Source organism: Ranitomeya imitator, chromosome 5 (assembly GCF_032444005.1).
Source record: "Ranitomeya imitator isolate aRanImi1 chromosome 5, aRanImi1.pri, whole genome shotgun sequence".
Lineage (NCBI taxonomy): Eukaryota > Metazoa > Chordata > Amphibia > Anura > Dendrobatidae > Ranitomeya > Ranitomeya imitator.
The window spans coordinates 481,786,948-481,807,518 of NC_091286.1; the positions used below are offsets into that span (position 1 = coordinate 481,786,948).

Consider the following 20,571-nt stretch of genomic DNA (forward strand, 5'->3'; position numbering starts at 1 on the left):
GCTCTGCTTCTCTGCACTCCTCCTGCATCCTGTGTCAGCGCCGGCCAGCCGGAAAGCACAGCGGTGACGTCACCGCTCTGCTTTCCGGCTGACCGGCGCTGACAGTGCAGAGGAAAGCAGAGCGCCGGAGGACAGACATGGAAGGTAAATATGTAGTGTTTGTTTTTTTAACGTTTACGCTGGTAACCATGGTAAACATCGGGTTACTAAGCGTGGCCCTGCACTTAGTAACCCGATGTTTACCCTGGTTACCGGGGACCTCGGGATCGTTGGTCTGTCTGTGTGACAGCTCTCCAGCGACCAAACAGCGACGCTGCAGCGATCGACATCGTTGTCGGTATCGCTGCAGCGTCGCTCAGTGTGAAGGTACCTTTATTAGTGACTGTTGCTTGGTTTGTATGCGTGGTAATTCCTTATCCTTCTCTGTTTTTGTTTATCCCTTTACCTTCACACCCCGGTGCATTCCTCTCTTACATGTGAGTAAATATTTTGTATGCCTGGAGTTTTCAGTTATCCCTTGTCTGTGTAGCCTTGTTTGTCGGGTTGGTGCACTATGGTGCACAGTAGTGCTCCCTTTTCCCTGAGTGGGGGAAGAGAACAGACGGAGGGCTTTCTTAGGAAATAAGTCAAGGGTGGAGTATTCCTGAGAGCAGGGCAAGCTAGGGCACCCCCTAGTGTTAGGGACAGGAAAGGAGCCCCTGGTCCCGGGTCACCCGACAGCTGTGTTGTGACACAGGGCTTTGTAATGGCCACTCCAAAACATTGACTTTGACGGGTCATTGTCTATTTGTAAGACTCATTTCCGCCCAAGCTTTAACTTCCTGGCTAATGTCTTGAGATGTTGCTTCAGTATTGCCACATAATCTTTTCTCATGATGCCATCTATTTTGTGAAGTGCACCAGTACCTTATGCAGCAAAACAACCCCACAACATGATTTTGCCACCCATGTGTTTCACAGTTGGAATGGTGTTTTTATGCTTCCAAGCTTCTCCCTTTTTCCTCCAAACATAGCGATGGTCATTATGCCCAAAACGTTCAATTTTAATTTCATCAGACCACAGGACTTGTCTCCAGAAATTAAGGCCTTTGTTCCTGTGTGCATTTGCAAACATTAATTTGTCTTGTTTATGTTTCTTTTGGAGTAGTGGCTTCTTCCTGGCATAGTGGTCTTTCAGCCCATGATGACACAGTACGTGTTTAACTGTGGATATTGACATCATCTTAACAGCTTCCGCCATCATCTTCACAAGGTCTTTGGTTTTCTCTTTGGGTTGTTATGCACATGTCGAACCAAAGCACGTTCCTTTCTGGAACACAGAACCTGTCTACTTCCTGAGCGGTATGATGGCTGGACATTCCCATCTTGTTTCTACTTGCGTATAGTTGTTTGTACAGATGAACGAGGGACGTTCAGGTATCTTGAAATTGTACCCAAGGATGAGCCAGACGTGTGCAAGTCCACAATTCTCTTCCTGATATCTTGGCTGATTTCTTGAGACTTTCTCATGATGCTACACAAAGAAGCATTGTGTTTCAGGTGTGCATTAAAATAGTTCCACAGGTGTGTCTCTAACTCAGATGTTGCCAAAAAATTGGTCAGAAGCTTCCAAACACATGACATCATCATATGGGCACACCAGAATTGTTTAACCCTGCTGTTCTGTTCGGTCTGGGGAGACCTATTTTGAACTTTGGTATTTTTTGGGGTGTTCAAGATGCGGTTCTGAAACTTGTGGTTGATTGACTTAAATGAGGATGGGTTGGTCGGCCACGGGTTTCAGAGCCGCATCTTGAATATTTTAAAGAATATTGAAGTTCAAAGTCGGTCATTTTTGACCAACAGAACAGCAGGGTTAAAGGCATAGTAATCTTAGTGTATGCAAACTATTGACTTTTCAGTAAGTAATAAAAATGCCTTAAAACATTCTCACTCATTATTCAGGAATTTGGCAAACATTAACAATTATGGTAATACTAATTGATCTAAAGCATGAAAGGTTTATTCTGATTTCATGTGAGATATTGAGAAAAACATGCATATGTGTCTTTTAATATAGTGTATGTAAACTTCTGGTTTCAACTGTAGCTCCATGATACGATTCTGCAAACATGTAACTTTCAAACTGATTATCATGATGATTACATAGGACTATATAAAATCATCTTCAATAACTGTATTATGCCATCATGATGGACTGCTCTTGTTTTTTAGCTTTGTGTAATTCCCAATTGCCTGAATGCATTAGCCCTCCAGCTTGAGCTTTTAGTACTTTTACTGTTTTCTCTGCCTGGGTATATTTGACATTTTGCGCCTTTGGTAATCAGGACAGTTTTCACACTTTTGAAATGTGCAAATAAAATCTAAATAAAAAATTGATAGTACCCCTCTATCTATATATTTTCTTTCAGTAGACACCTGGCATATTGCCAAAGTGTCACTCAAGCATCTTTACAGATAGACACCTTTAGGAATTTTTGCATCATATTGAGGTGTTTTTTTAAACTGATATTAATGGCTAAAAGTGCGACCCAAACGGAAAATTCGATACCCCCCTTCTTAAAAGTTGAAAAAGTGCATAAATAACAGTTATTCCTATTTTTTTTATAAATCTTTATCAAACAGTCAGAACTGGAAAGACCAAAATTCTGGTTTACGCTTCAAAATTGAAATCAGTCGTCACTTTATATAGTTATTACTTTGGCATGATTTTATGTATCTCTGTAATTCTAAGTCTGTTTTTTTTCTGTGACACATTGTCCTTTATGTTAAAATTAAATTTACACTATATTTAAAAGTACAAGAAATGTGGACAGTAATGGGGACCATAATCCCAAAAAGTAATATTAGAGGACACAAGACTGAAAAATAGAGTATATGAACCCCAAATGAAATACAAACACAGTATGGAGGCCCATTGCGCTGAAAATTACATTTTATTGAGAAGATCAAAATGTACTTGTGATGAGGGATGAGGACCCAAAAAATGTGACAGCACAATAGGAAAATAAATGTTACAGGTAGTGAAGAATTTTTCACAAAAGTGTCATAGTTGGCTGTAGCTAGTGATAATACGCAGACAAAAAAATCCATTATAAATGCTGCCATCAGTCAGTCCACAGTCCATTATAAACGCTGCCCTCAGTCCACAGTCCATTATAAATGCTGCCATCAGTCAGTCCACAGTCCATTATAAATGCTGCCATCAGTCAGTCCACAGTCCATTATAAATGCTGCCATCAGTCCACAGTCCATTATAAATGCTGCCTTCAGTCAGTCCACAGTCCATTGTAAATGCTGCCATCAGTCAGTGCATTGTAAATGCTGCCATCAGTCAGTCCACAGTCCATTATAAATGCTGCCATCAGTCAGTCCACAGTCCATTATAAACACTGCCATCAGTCAGTCCACAGTCCATTATAAACGCTGCCCTCAGTCAGTCCAGAGTTCATTGTAAATGCTGCCATCAGACAGTCCACAATCCATTATAAACACTGCCATCAGTCAGTCCTGTGGAGTTGGTAAGCCAAACCTCCGACTACGACTCCTCAATTTTCACGACTCCGACTCCCTCATACATGGCTCATGTTTAAGTTTAAGTGATAAATTTACTGTAGTAAAATGGTAACATCAGGCTTTTAATCCGTATTATGATACAATAATCAAGCCATTTAGATAGAACATAGAATACATTTATTGGAATACAACTTTATAACAAAAAAAGTTTGTTCATTTACATATTATGCTCTATGCATTTATTAAAAAACAGTTTTCAACAAAAACGTACTGAATAACATTTGTGCAGTCTATGATTATTTTCTGAGAAATAGTATCGTCTCCATCAGATCCTCCTTCATAGATGACCTCAAATCTGACCTAATTATTTTAAGGCTAGAGAATAACCTCTCTACACTAACTTGGGTTGGTAGCAAAGCAGTAACCACATGGGAAACATCTCTAACAATTTCAGTGTATAGAGGAATTGCCTCGTGCAGAGTCTGTTTTGATGAACAATTGAACTCGTCTACTTCTTTGAGAGCAAGTGAAACATTTTGCTGAAATATGGTCAATCTGTTTACTATGGGAGTGAAATCTTTTTGCCTGCATCAATGATTTGCCTGCTCCATGTCATCCAAATAATTTGAGATGTTAGAAAACAGTTTTTCTCCTTATATTCTATGAATAGTGTGTATAAGTCATCAGGGCATCTAATTTCTCTAAACATGAGCTGAGAGAAAAAACAAACTAAAATATCAAGAATACAGAGACAACATATGCTGGACTATTGATTTATGCACAGTTTATTGAAAGTTTAGATATGCTTTAAGAAATACTTACTTTCCTTAATCCTGCTTTCCTGTTCATTCCAGAAGTTCTGAGATAAATGCAGGCATTCCTTCCTTGTTTGTGTTTGTTATTGTTCTCCTTATCTGTAGAGGAGGAGCTTCACTACTTATTATGAACATAAACTGCAGCACAGATTCATCTCAGCTAAAAGTCTAGACCTTAGATCAGGAATAGGACAGACATTTATAGGACATTTCATAACTTTTCCAAATTCTTATGAAAACATATTCCCCACAAACTGCATTGAACTACTGTACCCAATTTATTATATATTTTAGGAGTCGGAGTTGGTAACATTTTATACCTACTCCGACTCCACCGAAATGGGCTCCTACTCCGTCTCCACGACTCCGACTCCAACTCCACCTCCACAGCCCTGATTGTAAATGCTGCCATCAGTCAGTCCATTGTCTTGTAAACATACTTTCTTTAGTTTGTGCTCTTACATTTTTTGATAGCTGATGATTTTTTTTTAGCTTGGAGTCCTGCATTATCAATTTAAACTGCTCTCCCTTACTGAGCTTATATTAATAGTCCTGTATATGGTCTGTATCATCACTAGATGTAATTAATAAGAAGATATTTATATTGTGTAATATCATCCTAAGTAAACATTTAATCTCCTACATCATGTTGTTTTTCCTCACAGGCGCATTCTATGTGATAATGTGAGAAGTTTATCACTCTACAGAAGGAAGCTATATTGGATTTTTGTTTTCCATTTATATTATGCTGTTTGGATTATTTGTGCATATGTCTGTATTATATAGCAGAAATGTTTATCCTGTGGTTTGTAACTCCAAGTGGATAGTTATTGCAGGTGTTTAAGGCATCATTATTATCTGACATTTAATACTTGACTGGGAATAACTTATATTTCAGATATTGCAGTGACACTATAGGTCTACTTATGACTCAGGCCGGTTTCACATTAGCGTTTAGCTGATCTGCGGCGGGCTGTGGACTTCCTCTGTGAAGCCCCGCCCTCGGCCGCATCTCCGCCGCTAGCTCCGCCTACTTCTGGATGCGGCCTGCATGCGGCCTGCATACCTATCTTTAACATTAGGTATGCAGGTCGTGCGGCTGTATGCGGATGCTGCCGCATGCATCATTTTGACGATGCGGCAACCAGTGTAGGACGCAGCCTGTAGCATTTTTTTCCGCATCGTCAAAACGACGCATGCGGCAGCATCCACATACAGCCGCACGACCTGCGTACCTAATGTTAAAGATAGGTACCCAGGCCGCATGCAGGCCGTATGCAGAAGTAGGCGGAGCTAGCGGCGGAGGTGCGGCCGAGGGCGGGGCTTCACGGAGGAAGTCCGCAGCCCACCGCAGATCAGGTAAACACTAGTGTGAAACTAGCCTCATAAATACAAGGAGAAACCAAAGTCCATGCTACTTAATAAAAACGTATATTTTATTAAAAAAACACTGACAAACACAAAAATACATAAATAATGGACAAAAAAGATCAAGGTAAAAAAGTGACAGTGATCGAGAGGTGCACTGCTAGTATAGTAATAATCAGAGGGTTATGCGTATAAATGGTCCCTGATGGTTAATGCAGATAGTGACTATCCTTAAAAAGAGATCAGAATGATGATCAGTTAATGCAGGCAAAAATCCACACATGGTATGTCAGAGAAACATTGCATAGGTCTACATGGGACCGGATCTCAAGCTGTCTATGCCCTATGGCAAGATCTAGTGTTGTTGCATGCCTATATGTAGTAAACAGTTTAAATCAGACAAAATCCTGGGTGGCTATTTGGCTTGCAGATGCAGTAAATGGCATATTAGACAGATAGCTGCAAAAAGATAGTAATACAGGTGGTAAATAAGTAAAACAGCAGAAATCTATTAATATGGTTGTAGCAGCACACCATCCCGCTGTCCCCAACGTACGTTTCGCTGGCTGTTGCTTCCCTGATATGTATGTATATGTATTTAACAAAATGTTCTATTGGAGAATTTTCAGAATAATACTTATAGCTCATGTACACACTCACTTTCACAGACCTAGGGTGGAGCTTGCCACCAATAGCGATTATCTTCTGATGTCGTAGCCTTAAGACAGGTGCAGATAACCGTTTTCTCTACATCTGAGAAAATTGGCCGGATTATGCTAATTACACACAAGTCAGACTCTGATCAGAGTGGGAACCAATATTCTCTGAGGTGCAGAGAAAAAAAAAGTTTCTCCACATTCTCAATAATGTCAATCCAGGAACATTGGACTATACTCATATGTTATTCGAGTGTGGTCCGATTTTTTTCCATAGCACCATAGACTTGAATGGGCGAGTGGCTTCCAATTCTTGGAGGCAAATCGTGCATGCTATGATTATTTTCATCGACCTACTCGGACCGAGGAGAAACTCGGAACATGTGCACCCCTCCATAGAGTAACATGAACGCTAGCCATCAAAACAACGGATAGCTCTCGGCCCAGTTATACGGTCTTCTGCACGAACCCTTGCATATAGTTGTGTCTTCTTGCAGGTTGACAAAAACATGTCATCTTTCAAGAAATGATAGCGTCACCCCGTCCATGGATGGTATGCAGTATTCCAGCTATTTGCAATGCCAGACTCAACTCATGGTCAAGGTTGGCGGTGTTTCTAAATGAAAGCAGACATGTTTTCTGTTGTAGAAAAAAGGAGGTAAAGCTTCTTCTGTCAACTACATGGAAAAACGGACATCACTCGGAAGACACGTGAATAGGGAACTTTGCTAGAAAATCAATGACCGAAAAAGCAGACTTGTTTTGTGACTATACCGACTGAATTGAATAAAAAAAAGAGAACATCCAGCACAGTGCAAGTAAATGCTGTAAAAGTCCAACATTTATTGTAAAAGTAAAACAGTCAAAACATCGTAGTGGGCCTCTCTCGCCAGTGTGGATGAGCTGCACGATCCGCTCCTGAGTGACGGCGGCAATGCGGGGTGTTAACATGCGAGACTCGGCCGTATTTCTCGCATGTGTGATCCCGGCCTAATACTGACACCCTGCTCACTTATGTCAGTCCATCAGTTTAGGATGCCTGATTAGTCCACCTGTTGGTGTGTTAACCTATTGCTGCACATCAGTATATACAAGGGGAAAAAATGGTTAAAACATTGAAAACACTGGTGAACAAGAACCAGTATAAACAATAATGTGAACACTGCTCAAACAAGTGGATATATAATCCGAGATTCAATACGCATGTAAAGCAAACCGCAAATAGAGAAACAATATTCATAGGGAGAACAATATTACATGGCTGCACTCACTGTCCGGGAGTATGTATAACTCATACATACCCTCCGGTCCCAGGTCGGGAACAGGCGAGTCTACGCAGCGCGCGGTGCATGCGCAGGGTGGACTCGTAAGTCTGCAGTCACACAGAGTGTGATTTCGACCGGGCAACCCCTTTAATGGGATACGTCCAATATATTTGATGACCTAGATGCAGGGTGCACAGACCCTCAGTCACTGTTCTGGTTAGGTAATGCGTATTTTATGTCCTGTTTTATTAAATTATACATTTCTTGCATTGTAGGAAGACATGTTTGAAACTAAAGGATTATTCTTAAAAAGAAAAAAAAAAACCAAGTTATCCCATATCCACAGTTAGATAATTTGGTGTTCGCTGGGGGTCTGACCACTAGGACCCCCAGTAACTCAAGAATGCTGAGTACAGGGCTCTGCAGCGTGGTCCTGAATGGAGTGGTGGCGCACATGCTTGGCTTCTGGTCCATTCAATGTCAATGAGATTGACGGAAATAGCCAAGCGCTCCACGTGGCTTTCTCCAGCAGCCTCGTAGTCAATCAGTGGAGCGGAGGTTGAGCACCACTGCCCAATTCCATACTAGGGGCACTAGAACCCTGATCTCTGGGGTCCTAGCAGTAGGACCCCCAGCAATCGGCAAGTTATTCCTTAGACATTGGGTAAGGGATAACTTGCTTTTTTGGGAATCACCCCTTCAGAACATTTTCAAGCAGACAAGTATCAGTGTGCTGAGCTGCGCCTGGGGGTTTATTATACAGTAGGATACCAGCTATTTTCAGCTCACCTTTCATGTGAGGACACAGCAGCTGCGAGATTCTTATGCAGAAATGATTTACTGGCATTTTATTTCGCCTGCCTCGGTTCAGTGTGATATATATCTTGTAATATGACAGAAGGAAAATCAGTTTTTTGACGGCAGCGATGTCTGTACATACAGTGATCAATGACAGACAGCAGGCGGTGGTTGCGTAGCTGATATTAATGAATTACATTAATGCATTTGGTGTTACACGTATAAGGTCGCCTGTCTTTCATTATGGGAGTGGATCAATACTAGGTTAATGGTGGTGGATCTGAATATGTATTTATGCCATTTTAGTCCTTTGAATTCTCAGCGTTTTTTTAGGAGCCAGTCACACTAAGTAGTGTTGTGCACCAGCCTGTACCCTGTTTTAACCCCTTAACAACCAGAAGTATTTTTCACTTTCACGTTTTCGTTTTTTTCTCCCCTTCTTCCCAGAGCTACAACGTTTTTTATTTTTTTGTCACTATGTTCATGTGAGGGCTTGTTTTTTGCGGGACAAGTTGTACTTTTGAATATCACCATTGTTTTTAACATATCGTGCACTGCAAAATGGGAAAAAATTCCAAGTGCGGTAAAATTGCAAAAGAAAGTGTAATTCCACAGTTGTTTCTTGTTTTATTTTTTGTACCATGTTCAGTAAATGCTAACACCGACCTGCCCTTATGATTCTCGAGGTCATTCCAACTTCATAGACACCAAACATGTCTAGGTTCCTTTTTATTTACCGTAAGTGGTGAAAAAAAAATCCAAAGTTTGGTAAAGAAAAATGGTGCCATTTTCTAAGACTTGTAGCGTCTCCAGTTTTTGTGATCTGAGGCTGGATGTGGGCTTAGTTTTTGCACGCCGAGTTGATGTTTTTATTGATACCATATTGGTGTAGATACAATATTTTAATCGCCCGTTATTGCATTTTATTGGAATGTAGCGGCGCCGGCGACCCAGAAAACTTAATTCTAATGTTTTGAATTTTTTTCTTGTTACACCATTTAGCGATTTGGTTAATTTTTTTTTTTATATTGATAGACCGGGCGGATCTGAATGCGGCGATGACAAATATCTGTATATTTGTTTTTTTTAATTGTTTTATTTTGAATGGGGCAAAAAGGGGGCGTGATTTGAACTTTTATATTTTTTAATTTTTAATTATTTTTAAAGACATTTAAATTTTACATTTTGAATGTTCCAATCGTCTTCATAGGAGACTAGAAGCTGCAGTAGTTTGATCAGATCACCTGTATGTGCGGATTAGTGAGGCGCTTCCGGTAAGCGCGAGTTACATGCCGCTGTCAGAAATTGACAGTGGCATTTAACTAGTAAACAGGCACAGGTGGATCGTAATTCCACCCACGGCTGTTGCAGGGACATGTCTAAATCAGCTGACATGTGCCTGGAAAAGTGCAGGCTCAGCGCCTGAGGCTGCACCATACAGGGGGAGAAAAAACGTAATAGCAACAATGGGCACAAAATATATATAAAATAAAAGGTATGTATATATATATATATATATGTATGTAAGAAACTACTCCCTAGTTGCTAAAAAGAAAAAAGAAGAGTGGCTGACCACCCGGATATGATATAAAAATACCAAAAGACTAACAAAAGGACTCCCAATACTAATAAATAATAAATATATATATATATGTAGGACAAAGAAATATACCTATATATATAGAAGGTCACAAGAGGATAATTCAGATAAAAAAGCCTTTATTAATAATAATATGGCAGCATTAACACAGAAAGTGCATGTGCTTGGGGAATACACACAGGTATACAGGTAAAAATATACGATAAAAAATATATATATGTCTCTAAGAGGTCCCACAATCTATTTATAAGCGCATGTCAAAAAAGATTATTATGTGCATACACAGGAGGTATTATAAAAAAGTACAAGAAGTGCTAAAACAAATAAAAATATATTTGTGTAACTGTGTCCTTAATAAACCAGTGTACAGAAAAAAGTGTACAGAAAAAAGTATAACCATAAATTTGCGTGCAAAATTCGCATATAAAGATAGACTAAGTCTATAAGGTGCCAAGTGTCCTCCTCTGCACAATAGTATCAAAGATACACGCAGCGATATATATTTAAAGATGTGTGGGAATGTACCAAATGCTCGATGTATATATACCTGATGATCCTGCGGGCCCAAGCACAGAGCACACCCTCTGGGGTGCTCTGTGCTTGGGCCCGCAGGATCATCAGGTATATATACATCGAGCATTTGGTACAACCCTCTGGGGTGCTCTGTGCTTGGGCCCGCAGGATCATCAGGTATATATACATCGAGCATTTGGTACAACCCTCTGGGGTGCTCTGTGCTTGGGCCCGCAGGATCATCAGGTATATATACATCGAGCATTTGGTACAACCCTCTGGGGTGCTCTGTGCTTGGGCCCGCAGGATCATCAGGTATATATACATCGAGCATTTGGTACAACCCTCTGGGGTGCTCTGTGCTTGGGCTATTTCTTTGTCCTACATATACATATATATATATTTATTATTTATTCGTATTGGGAGTCCTTTTGTTAGTCTTTTGGTATTTTTATACCATACAGGGGGAGTCCAACCTCGGCACTCTGTTATGCCTGATTTCAGAAAGGGGTTAAAGAAGTGCTCCACCCATCAAAGTTTTTATCCTCTTAATATAGGTCAACAATGAAAAAGTGAAAAGGTAGTGGACAACCTTTGAGCAGCACAGTGGTTTGCTATGGGGTCCTGCGTTCAAATCCCACCAAGGACAACATTTGCAAGGAGTTTGTATGTTCTCCCCGTGTTTGCATGAGTTTCCTCCGGGTTCTCCAGTTTCCTCCCACACTCCAAAGACATACTAATAGGGAATTTAGATTGTGAGCCCCAATGTGAGCCCCAGTGATTATAATGTCTGTAAAGTGCTGTGGAATTAATGGTGCAATATAAGCAATGCATAATAAATAACTTGAAATTGCTATCACTGATACAGTATTTATCTAGGTTTACCATAGAAAAACCTTTATGGTTAATTAAGGGCCACTCCTTACACCCCAGGAAATTATTCAAATGGGAGCAAAGCAAAGATGTATAAAGCAATCCACGCTTCACAGGAAAATCAGACAGAAAACAACTTCTTATAATCTTTAGAGCAGAATCCACATTGTCGGCGTACAAGATGTCAGCGTCCTGTTACCGGCGGCACAACGACATCACTGTATTGTGGCGCCTATGCCTGCCTGCTTTGTCTGCAGGCACACTATGAACCCTACGTGTGCATTAATATGGTCACACAGGGGGCTCTGAGTAGGTGCTGTTTGTACCTGGAATAGGTTCACAATAAGGTTCACTGTACGCCTCTGCGTTGTACGACCACATAGCGTGTCCCCTTGTATTCCTGCATGCACCCTAGGGCGCTGGCCAGGTAGCCATCAGCCATCCATCAGTGTACAATGTAGACGTTGATGTGACATTTTGCAGCACTTTCCTGAAGCTTGTATGCATATAATGTATGTGAGGCGCCGGAAACCTTTCTACATTACCTCTAGAAGGCAGTGCGAGTGTGCGAAGTGTCGCCCGTCAGCGGGATTGATGGGTAGAGACATTACCGGCACTTGTGTCATATGTAACCACAAGTCACACAGGGGAATGAATCTGAATACTGTTACGTGTGAGGAACCTACAGAGTTACAACTGTTCTTCTGTTCTTTTTGTCAGGTTCTGAAGCGACTTCTGCAGCGAGCATGAGCGGAGACTTTGTTATCGTTCCTCCTGCAAAGAGTGGGAACTCTGTCAGATTAAAAGCTCGGTGAGTCCAATACCTCAGATGATATTCTGCCGACTGTGTGTGGTAAAATGAGGAGGTCTGACTATTCTACTACACACTGAAGTGTGAAGGGGTACGTGGGGCGCTATAAGAGGGTCTTGTGTGGGGCTGGGTAAGGCTGAAACCACACATGCAGTTTTTTGTGCAGATTTAGGCTACGTTCCCACAATGAGCTTTTGGTATGTTTTTGATATAGCAGATTTTTTGCACCATTTCTCCACCTATTACTTAAATTAGGTTACTTGTATTTTTTCATTGCGTTTTTGTGAACTTTTTTTAACATGTGTTTTTTGTCAATTGTGTGATCTTTTAAATAATGCTGCTTTATTTTGGATACTTCCTAGTTTTTTTTCTGTGACAAAACTTTATTGACATACATAGGTGCGTATTACATGCGATTTTGACAACACAATATAAGCACGTGCATTTTTTAGGAGAATTTTCCGTATCTACTTCAAGTGTATGGGAAAAATCTGCACAGAAAACTCAGTGTACTCTCAAGGGAAAGTGACATGTTGCAGATTTGAAAAACGCACCGCAGGTCAGTTTACGCAGCGTTAAAAAGAAGCACAGGGGGCGTGAGCTTTCGATAAATTTTACCCACCTTGTTGCAACTGTAAGACGCTGCGTTTTTGATGCAGCAAAAACATGCAGCGTCAAAAATGCACCAAAAGCTCATAGTGGGAACGTGGCCTCAGTGTGGATTTTAGGAGTGGATTCAAAAGGAATTGGAAATCTACTGAGACCACTTCTGGCGAGATCACCTCTGGCTGTGGATCAAATATTGCATAAAAAATGGCACCTCATACTACTTGTGTGTTTTCAGTCTAAGTAAGGGAAGATGCATCTGTAGGACCGGTAACGCCACGCTCACATTGCAGTACATGAAGTGGACCTGTCACCAGGTCAAATGTGGACCGTTTTTGCTCTTATTTCATTTCTGCTGCACCCCTGACTATACCTTTTTTTTATTTTTCTATGTCCACCATACATTTCAAGAGATTAGGACCTTTTTATTTGATACTAATGTTTTTGTTCTTTAATAAGGGGGTGTAGCTTACGAAGTAAGTATGCTGCACAACCTAAAGGCATATCCCCTGAGAATCTCTGAGCCATGCCCCCTTGGTAAAGAACATAAAAATTAGTACTAAATAAACAGGCCCATGTTAAAAAAACCATAATAAAACAACACTGAAAACTCAGAGGAGAAGCTGGATTAGGTTGGGGTCACACTTGCGAGTTCAATGCGAGACACTCGCACGAGACTCTCGCATCAGCACCCGGCACTCGGGATTGGAGCGTTCAGCCGCTGGCAGTTCCGGGTATTGATGTGAGAGACTCGTGCGAGTGTCTCGCATTGAACTCGCAAGTGTGACCCCAACCTTAAAATAAGAGTCAATTCTGGCCACTGTTGACCTGGTGACAGGTCCTCTTTAATCAGTATTTCATAATAGTTTTGTAAGCCGAAATCACAAATAAATCAAAAGCAAAAAAGGTATAATAGAGACATTTGTACTTCTAAAGTTTAACCCACTCCCAGTTTTGGCTTACAGACATTGATCTAAGTTATGTGATTGGATGTGCCTTTGAGGACATTCTGTTCAGCTACCAACTGCTTGTAAGTAAGACAACCCCCGTGGAACAGCTAGACAGTCAAGTGAACTTCTGATATCTGATACATATTTGTGGATCACTTTAAATTAAAGTCTATGTGGAATATTTATATTTCTTGGCCTTCTCATACAGCTTTATTTCTGAAATTCTGATGGGACATTTGAATCAAATTGCCATTGATTAGAATAGGTCTCTTCATACGATAGATCTTTAGAATTTTGTGACAGATCTTATAATAGAAACCTCCTAGCTCTACCTATTGGTTTAATCACTTTAGAGTCCTTTAATTATTGAAATCAGTAGTGATCAGAGATTTTGAGAGACATTTCTCACATGTTTCTTTGGAGGTCCCCTTTAAATTGATCAAAGACCAATCTCCTATGACATCAAAATTGCGCTTGTGCTTCCAGTGACTACAGGCAGTGGGTTTAAAGTTATCACCGATCCAGCTGCAGGGACCCCCAAAATACCAAAAAGCCGGTTGGAATGGAGTTTAGGTTGCACATCCTTGCCACCCATCTATTTCTCGTGTATTGGACTATCTAGGATAACTATCACAGGGATTCTTCGAGAGAGGGGCCAGAACATTGTGGTGTCTGGTTTCACGAACTGCTGCACCAGTTAGAAGTACTTCACCGTCTTATTGAATAGTGCAGGTTTTTTTTTTCCCTTGCTGGCATTGCAAGGGCTAATATGTCCAGATGAAGCTTCTGGAGCCTTTCTACCTGGATTGTCTCAGCTGTTCAGTTTTCGCCACTCCTCTTTGCTATATATGCTCACCTCTGGCAATTAGGGATTGCCAGTGTTAGTTCTTAACTGCCTGTTTTCAAGTTGGAGGAGTAGTTCGTAGTTTAAGTTGGCATTTGGAGATTTGTTCAGGAGATTGTTTCTTGGAGGGTTTTTTTGTGTGCACATCCTCATACTCTCCTATTTGGTTTCTCCTTCCTTTCACTCCGCTGTGTTCCTCTTTGTTGTTTTGTGAGTGTATTTTGTATGCTAGTGTTATCCTATACACTCCGGGATCCCAGCTTCCTGGGTGGGGAAGGGGACATATCAGGGTTGATATAGGAGCATAGCAAGACACGTGAACCTGACGTCTCTACCTTCAGGAGTAACCCGTGGGGCAGGGATAGACTTGGGTGCCATTTGCCCTAGGGACCTAGTTAGTGCCCACAGTCCAAGGGTACAAATTGCACCATAACCACCAAGGCAGCTCAGAGCCCCATTATCAGGATCAGTGGCGGTGTCGGTGATCCCCAACGATCAGAAATTCTACCTCTTGAATAGCTGATATCTTGCGATGTTGATAATTAACTTTTAATGAACTACAAAGACTATTACAACCTTTCATGGGAGAGGCAAAAACTTCTCATATGTTTTAATCATATTCAAGGCTGCACAAAGTTGGAATTTATAGGTAAAATTGTTCCAAACATCTTACATTTGACAGACCAACCATTGAAATAGGATTTTATGGCTCATCAAATAACACCGACTTGTTTCTTTAGGAATATTAGGGAGCTTCGTAAGGAAACATTGCAACTGGAGAGGCAAAATCAGGAAATGGAGCAGAAACTGAACCAATTGCGGCAAAGTATGAGTAGAGAGAAAGAAGAAAGAGAGTAAGTATATAACCATAACAACAAAGGGTATTTTTGCCATTATTTAATATTTAATATAAAAAGTCCTAAATAATTTTATTTATGAATTCCTTACCATTCATCACTGCATCATGTCAGTGAAATATTGAAAACTTGGCATTTTCTCCTTCGCCTCATTGGGGGACACAGGACTGTGGGGTGTATATTATTGCCGCCAGGAGGCTGACACTAAGTAAACATGAAAAAAAGTTTAGCTCCTCCTCCATTGTATACACCCTGACACTGGTCACTGGAGAACCCAGTTCGTGCTTAGTGTCTGAAGGAGGCACACGTCTGGGTCCAGACCTTTTTTGGACCCCTTTTTTCTCGACATCTTGGAAGTAAGACAGGGGCGACGGACCCTTTTGAAGGGGTCCGATCTCCCCAAACCATCAACGGGCGAGCACGTGTGAGTATTCCTCCACGTATCCATTCCCGCGATGTGGGATTAATTGCCGGACTAAGCCCTGACCCCCCTAAGGTAACAGAACCATAGGCTGTACAGGTGTTCGTGGATTGTCCGTGCGGCCCCCACTGCATCACCAATCCTAGATAGCGGTGATAGAAGGGTGGCGGATGGTCCCTCTCCTCATCCTTTGAAAGGAAGATGGAGTTAGGGTGCCTGCACCATCAGAAATGTCAAATCAAATAGCTCTTGCTGGGAGTTATCTGATCAATGCGCCCTTAGATGCAGCAAACTGTGCAGCATCAGCAGCAGGAAACGCAATTGCCATTAGAAGGGCTCTCTGGTTGAGAACATGGCGGGCTGATTCTACCTCTAAGAAATCGCTTACAATCCTCTCTTATCAGGGGGGCCGTTTATTCGGAGAGAAACTGGATCAGCTCATTTCTGATACCACAGGGGGGAAAAGCAATTTTCTCCCACAACAAAGGATTAAACAGCCTTTTCGTCACCAGTTTCAGGCTCGTTTCAAACCTTTTCGTAATACCAGATGGACCCCAGCGTCAAATCTCATTGCGCCAGGTCAATCCAACTAGGACCGAGATAATCAGGTCTCCTACAGAGCCAACCCTTTGGGAAGAATGCCATCCCAGCTTCCTAGATCAAGGGGATCTAGGTCCCATGGGTTTTCGGCCAAGTGACTGAAGGTAGGCGGCCTCCTACTCTCTGCAACTCCGCGGGGTCATCATTCCAGTTCCAAAGGAAGATAGATTTCAGGGGTTCTATTCCATCCTGTTCATAGTTCCCAAAAAGACGGAACGGTAAGGCCCATTTTGGACCTGTTCAAAACGTTTAAACAGGTTTGTCAACATCCGTCGCTTTCGAATGGAATCCCTCCGGTCAGTCATTGCGTCAATGGAAAAGGGGGAATTCTTAGCCTCAATAGACATTCAGGACGCCTACCTGCATATTCCCATATTTCCTTCACACCAAAGGTTTCTACGCTTTGCCATAAACAACCTGCATTTCCAGTTCACGGCCTTACCTTTCGGTCTGGCCACCGCCTCAGAGTGTTCACAAAGGTCATTGCGGTGGTTATGTCCATTCTGCATTCCTAATGCATACTTATTCTTCCATATCTAGACGATCTTCTCATCAAAGTGCCGTCCTTTTGGGCCTGCAAGGAGAATGTAAGCATTACTCTAGACACTCTTTCCTGTCTAAGATGGCTAGTCAACCTAAAAAAGTCGTCCCTTGTACCATCTCGAAAAATTTATTTTCTAGGGATGATTTTCGACTCCTCACAAACTCTGACAATCCTGCCCAAGACAAGGTCCTGACTCTTCGGCAGGAGGTGAGGGTCCTTCGTCGGCCAGTCTGTCATACGATCCGGTTCTGCATGAGGGTCTTAGGAAGGATGGTTGCGGCAATGGAAGCAGTTCCATTTGTGCAACTCCATCTTCGCCCTCTTCAACATGCACTTTTAACTGCATGGGACAAGAGTCCGATCTCCCTCAATCTCAAGTGCCGTCTGTCTGTCCAGGTCAGGCAAGCCCTCTCATGGTGGTTAACCAGTCCATCCCTACTGAAGGGGAAACCCTTTCCCCCAACCATTGGCTGGTAGTCACGACGGATGCCAGCCTCCTCGGTTGGGGAGCAGTTTTTTATCACCACACAGCTCCCCTCAAGAGTCAGATCTTCCGATCAATCTTTTAGAGATTCGGGCAGTTTGGCTGGCTATGCAGCACTTTCATCATCTTCTGGCAGGCCGCCCTGTCCGGATTCAGTCAGACAACGCCACAGTCGTGGCATACATAAATCATCAAGGGGGCACCCGCAGCAGGGCTGCCATGCAGGAAGTAAAGCAATACTTCTCTGGGCCGAGAGAAATCACTCGGTGATTTTGGCAGTCCACATCCCGGGCTAAAAGAACTGGGTTGCGGATTTTCTAAGTCGGCAGGGCCTGGCGTCCGGGGAATGGTCTCTCCATTCCAAAGTATTTCAACAAATATGTCAGCAATGGGGGACTCCGGACATGGACCTAATGGCTTCCGGGAGGAATGCCAAAGTGCTCAGGTTTGTCGCCTGGTATCGAGATCCACAGGCAATCGCCGTGGATGCGTTAGTTCTACCTTGGAACCAATTTCGTCTTCCATATCTGTTTCCCCTCTCTGGCGCTGCTCCCGAAGGTAATCAGGAAAGTCAAGACAGAGGGAGTACCTGCTATTCTGGTCGCCCCGATTGGCCGCGTCGGTCATGGTACGCAGACCTAGAGCAGCTGCTCGCCAGAGTTCCATGGCGGCTTCCAGACCGCCCGGATCTTCTATCTCAGTGCCCGATCTACCACCAGAACTTAGGGGCCCTGTGTTTAACGGCCTGGCCGTTGAATCTTGGGTTCTAACACAGGCCGAGTTCTCCCAAGAGGTAGCCGCTACCATGATTAGCGCCTGGAAATCCGTCTCGACTCGTATTTATCATCACACCTGGAAGGTTTTTCTTTCATGGTGCAGAGAGCGTGGACTACCTCCACTACGTTTCTCCATCCTTAACATTCTTGCTTTTCTCCAGGCCGGCCTGGATTCAGGGCTAGCACCAGGTACTCTTAAGAGACAAATATCAGCCTTGTCGGTCCTTTTTCAGCGCAGAATCGCCATTAATCTTCAGGTAAAAACTTTCTTGCAGGGAGTCGCTCATAAGGTTCCTCCTTATAGGACTCCTCTGGATGCATGGGACCTTAATTTGGTCTTAGGTACCTCGCAGGAGGCTCCTTTTGAACCCCTTCAGGACGTCTCTTTAACTTACCTTTCCTGGAAGGTCGTATTCTTAGTGGCCATAACTTCCATTAGGCGGGTATCAGAGCTGGCAGCTCTATCCTGCCGTGCTCCTTTTCTACGTTTCCATCAGGATAAGGTGGTGCTCAGACCAGCACCCTCCTTTTTGCCAAAGGTAGTCTCCTCATTTCACATTAACAAGGACATCGTTCTACCTTCTTTTTGCCTGGCACCGACGCACCGGGTGGAAAAAGCTCTACATACGTTAGACCTAGTGAGAGCGCTGAGGAGGTACATTTCTCGGACGGCTCCGTTTCGGCAGGCGGACGCACTGTTTGTCCTCCCGGAGGGTCTCCGGAGAGGATTCCCTGCCTCAAGGTCTACCTTGGCCAGATGCATACGTTCGGCTGTTCAGGAGGCCTACTGCGTTAAGGGAATGGCAGTTCCAGCTGGAATCAAAGCTCATTCCACTCGAGCAGTGGGGGCTTCCTGGGCACTTCGGCACCAGGCTTCAGCAGAACAGATTTGCAGGGCTGCAACCTGGTCTAGTTTACAATATCCACACTCAGACTTCTGCAGATGCAAGTCTGAGTAGAAGGATTCTTCAGGCAGCGGTAGCACACATGTAACCGGCAGTTGCCTGGATACTATACCGGTGAGTTAATTCCCCACCCAGGGACTGCTTTAGGACATCTCACAGTCCTGTGTCCCCAATGAGGCGAAGGAGAAATAGGGATTTTTGTGTTACTCACCGTAAAATCCTTTTCTCCGAGATGCTCATTGGGGGACACAGCTCCCTCCCTGTTAGCGAGATGGCTCCTTTTTTTTTGTTTCTGACTTTTCAGTCGGTGGGGTCGTTTCTAGAAATGATATTTCTGTATTAATGCTGATGTATTTTTTTCTTTTATTCTCCTACTGCTTTTACACCAAACTGGGTTCTCCAGTGGCCAGTGTCAGGGTGTATACGATGGAGGAGCTAAACTTTTTTTCTTGTTTACTTAGTGTCAGCCTCCTGACGGCAATAGCATACACCCCACAGTCCTGTGTCCCCCAATGAGGATTTTACGGTGAGTAACACAAAAATCCCTATACCATGCCCGGCTCGCATATTTTCACAGATTATTAAACATTTTGTGAAGCCTTCTATAAATATATGCAGCTTGGTCTCCATCACATTTACGCACTCTGGTCAATATGCATTATTGGCAGATTCAAACATGATCCAATAAAAATAGCCTTAAATTTAGCCAAGCATAAGTAAATCAGTTAGAACAATAGTCAAAGTTAGGCCAGGGTTACACTTACCGTATGGAAAATCGGTCCGAGTCTCCCTGCTGAGAGTCGCATGAGTGATCTCCATATGGTCATCCGTATGTAGTGTGTTTGTAATGCGATGATGCGATTTTCTCGCACCTATGTATCCATATTACATGCATATGGCTTTACAATTCTCACTGCTTTTCCCCATTGAATTTTATGGCTCCATGGGCTAAAATGAGGAAAATGGTTGTGTATTTCTCGCAAGCTACACTGATGGTCTGTGTGGTGTCCGATTTTTTTTCTCGCACCCATAGACTTGCATTGGCGAGACTCAGGCGATATACGCATAAAATCGCAACATGCTGCAATTTCACTCGCACTCTGAATATGCCCGAGAAAAAAAACGGTGATGTGAGCTGCCCCATAGATTAACACCGGTCCAAGTGCTATGCAATGTTTTCTCGCATAGCACTCATTTGTATTCTACGCTGATATGACCCCGGCCTTAGTTAAAGAGAACCTTTCACCACCTCCGCCTACCTTCCAGTCTGTCAATGACAGGTCACTGCTGAGATTTCAAACAGAGGAGACACGTCATTCACTGACCAGAGGCAGCAGAGGGACCGGGACTCACAGACAGTAGCGGGCAG

The 20,571-nt window shown here is 42.8% G+C and overlaps 1 protein-coding gene across 2 annotated transcripts in view; it reads left to right on the plus strand.

Moving 5' to 3' along the window:
- ZBBX (zinc finger B-box domain containing) overlaps nucleotides 1-20,571 on the plus strand; it is a 357,196-nt gene that overhangs the window by 70,906 nt on the left and 265,719 nt on the right. For both annotated transcript variants that reach the window (XM_069727388.1, XM_069727390.1), the window contains exons 3-4: nucleotides 12,125-12,215; nucleotides 15,356-15,469. In XM_069727388.1, the coding sequence (XP_069583489.1) occupies nucleotides 12,151-12,215; nucleotides 15,356-15,469 (179 nt within the window). In that variant the 5' untranslated portion in view covers nucleotides 12,125-12,150. The remainder of the gene's footprint in view (nucleotides 1-12,124; nucleotides 12,216-15,355; nucleotides 15,470-20,571) is intronic.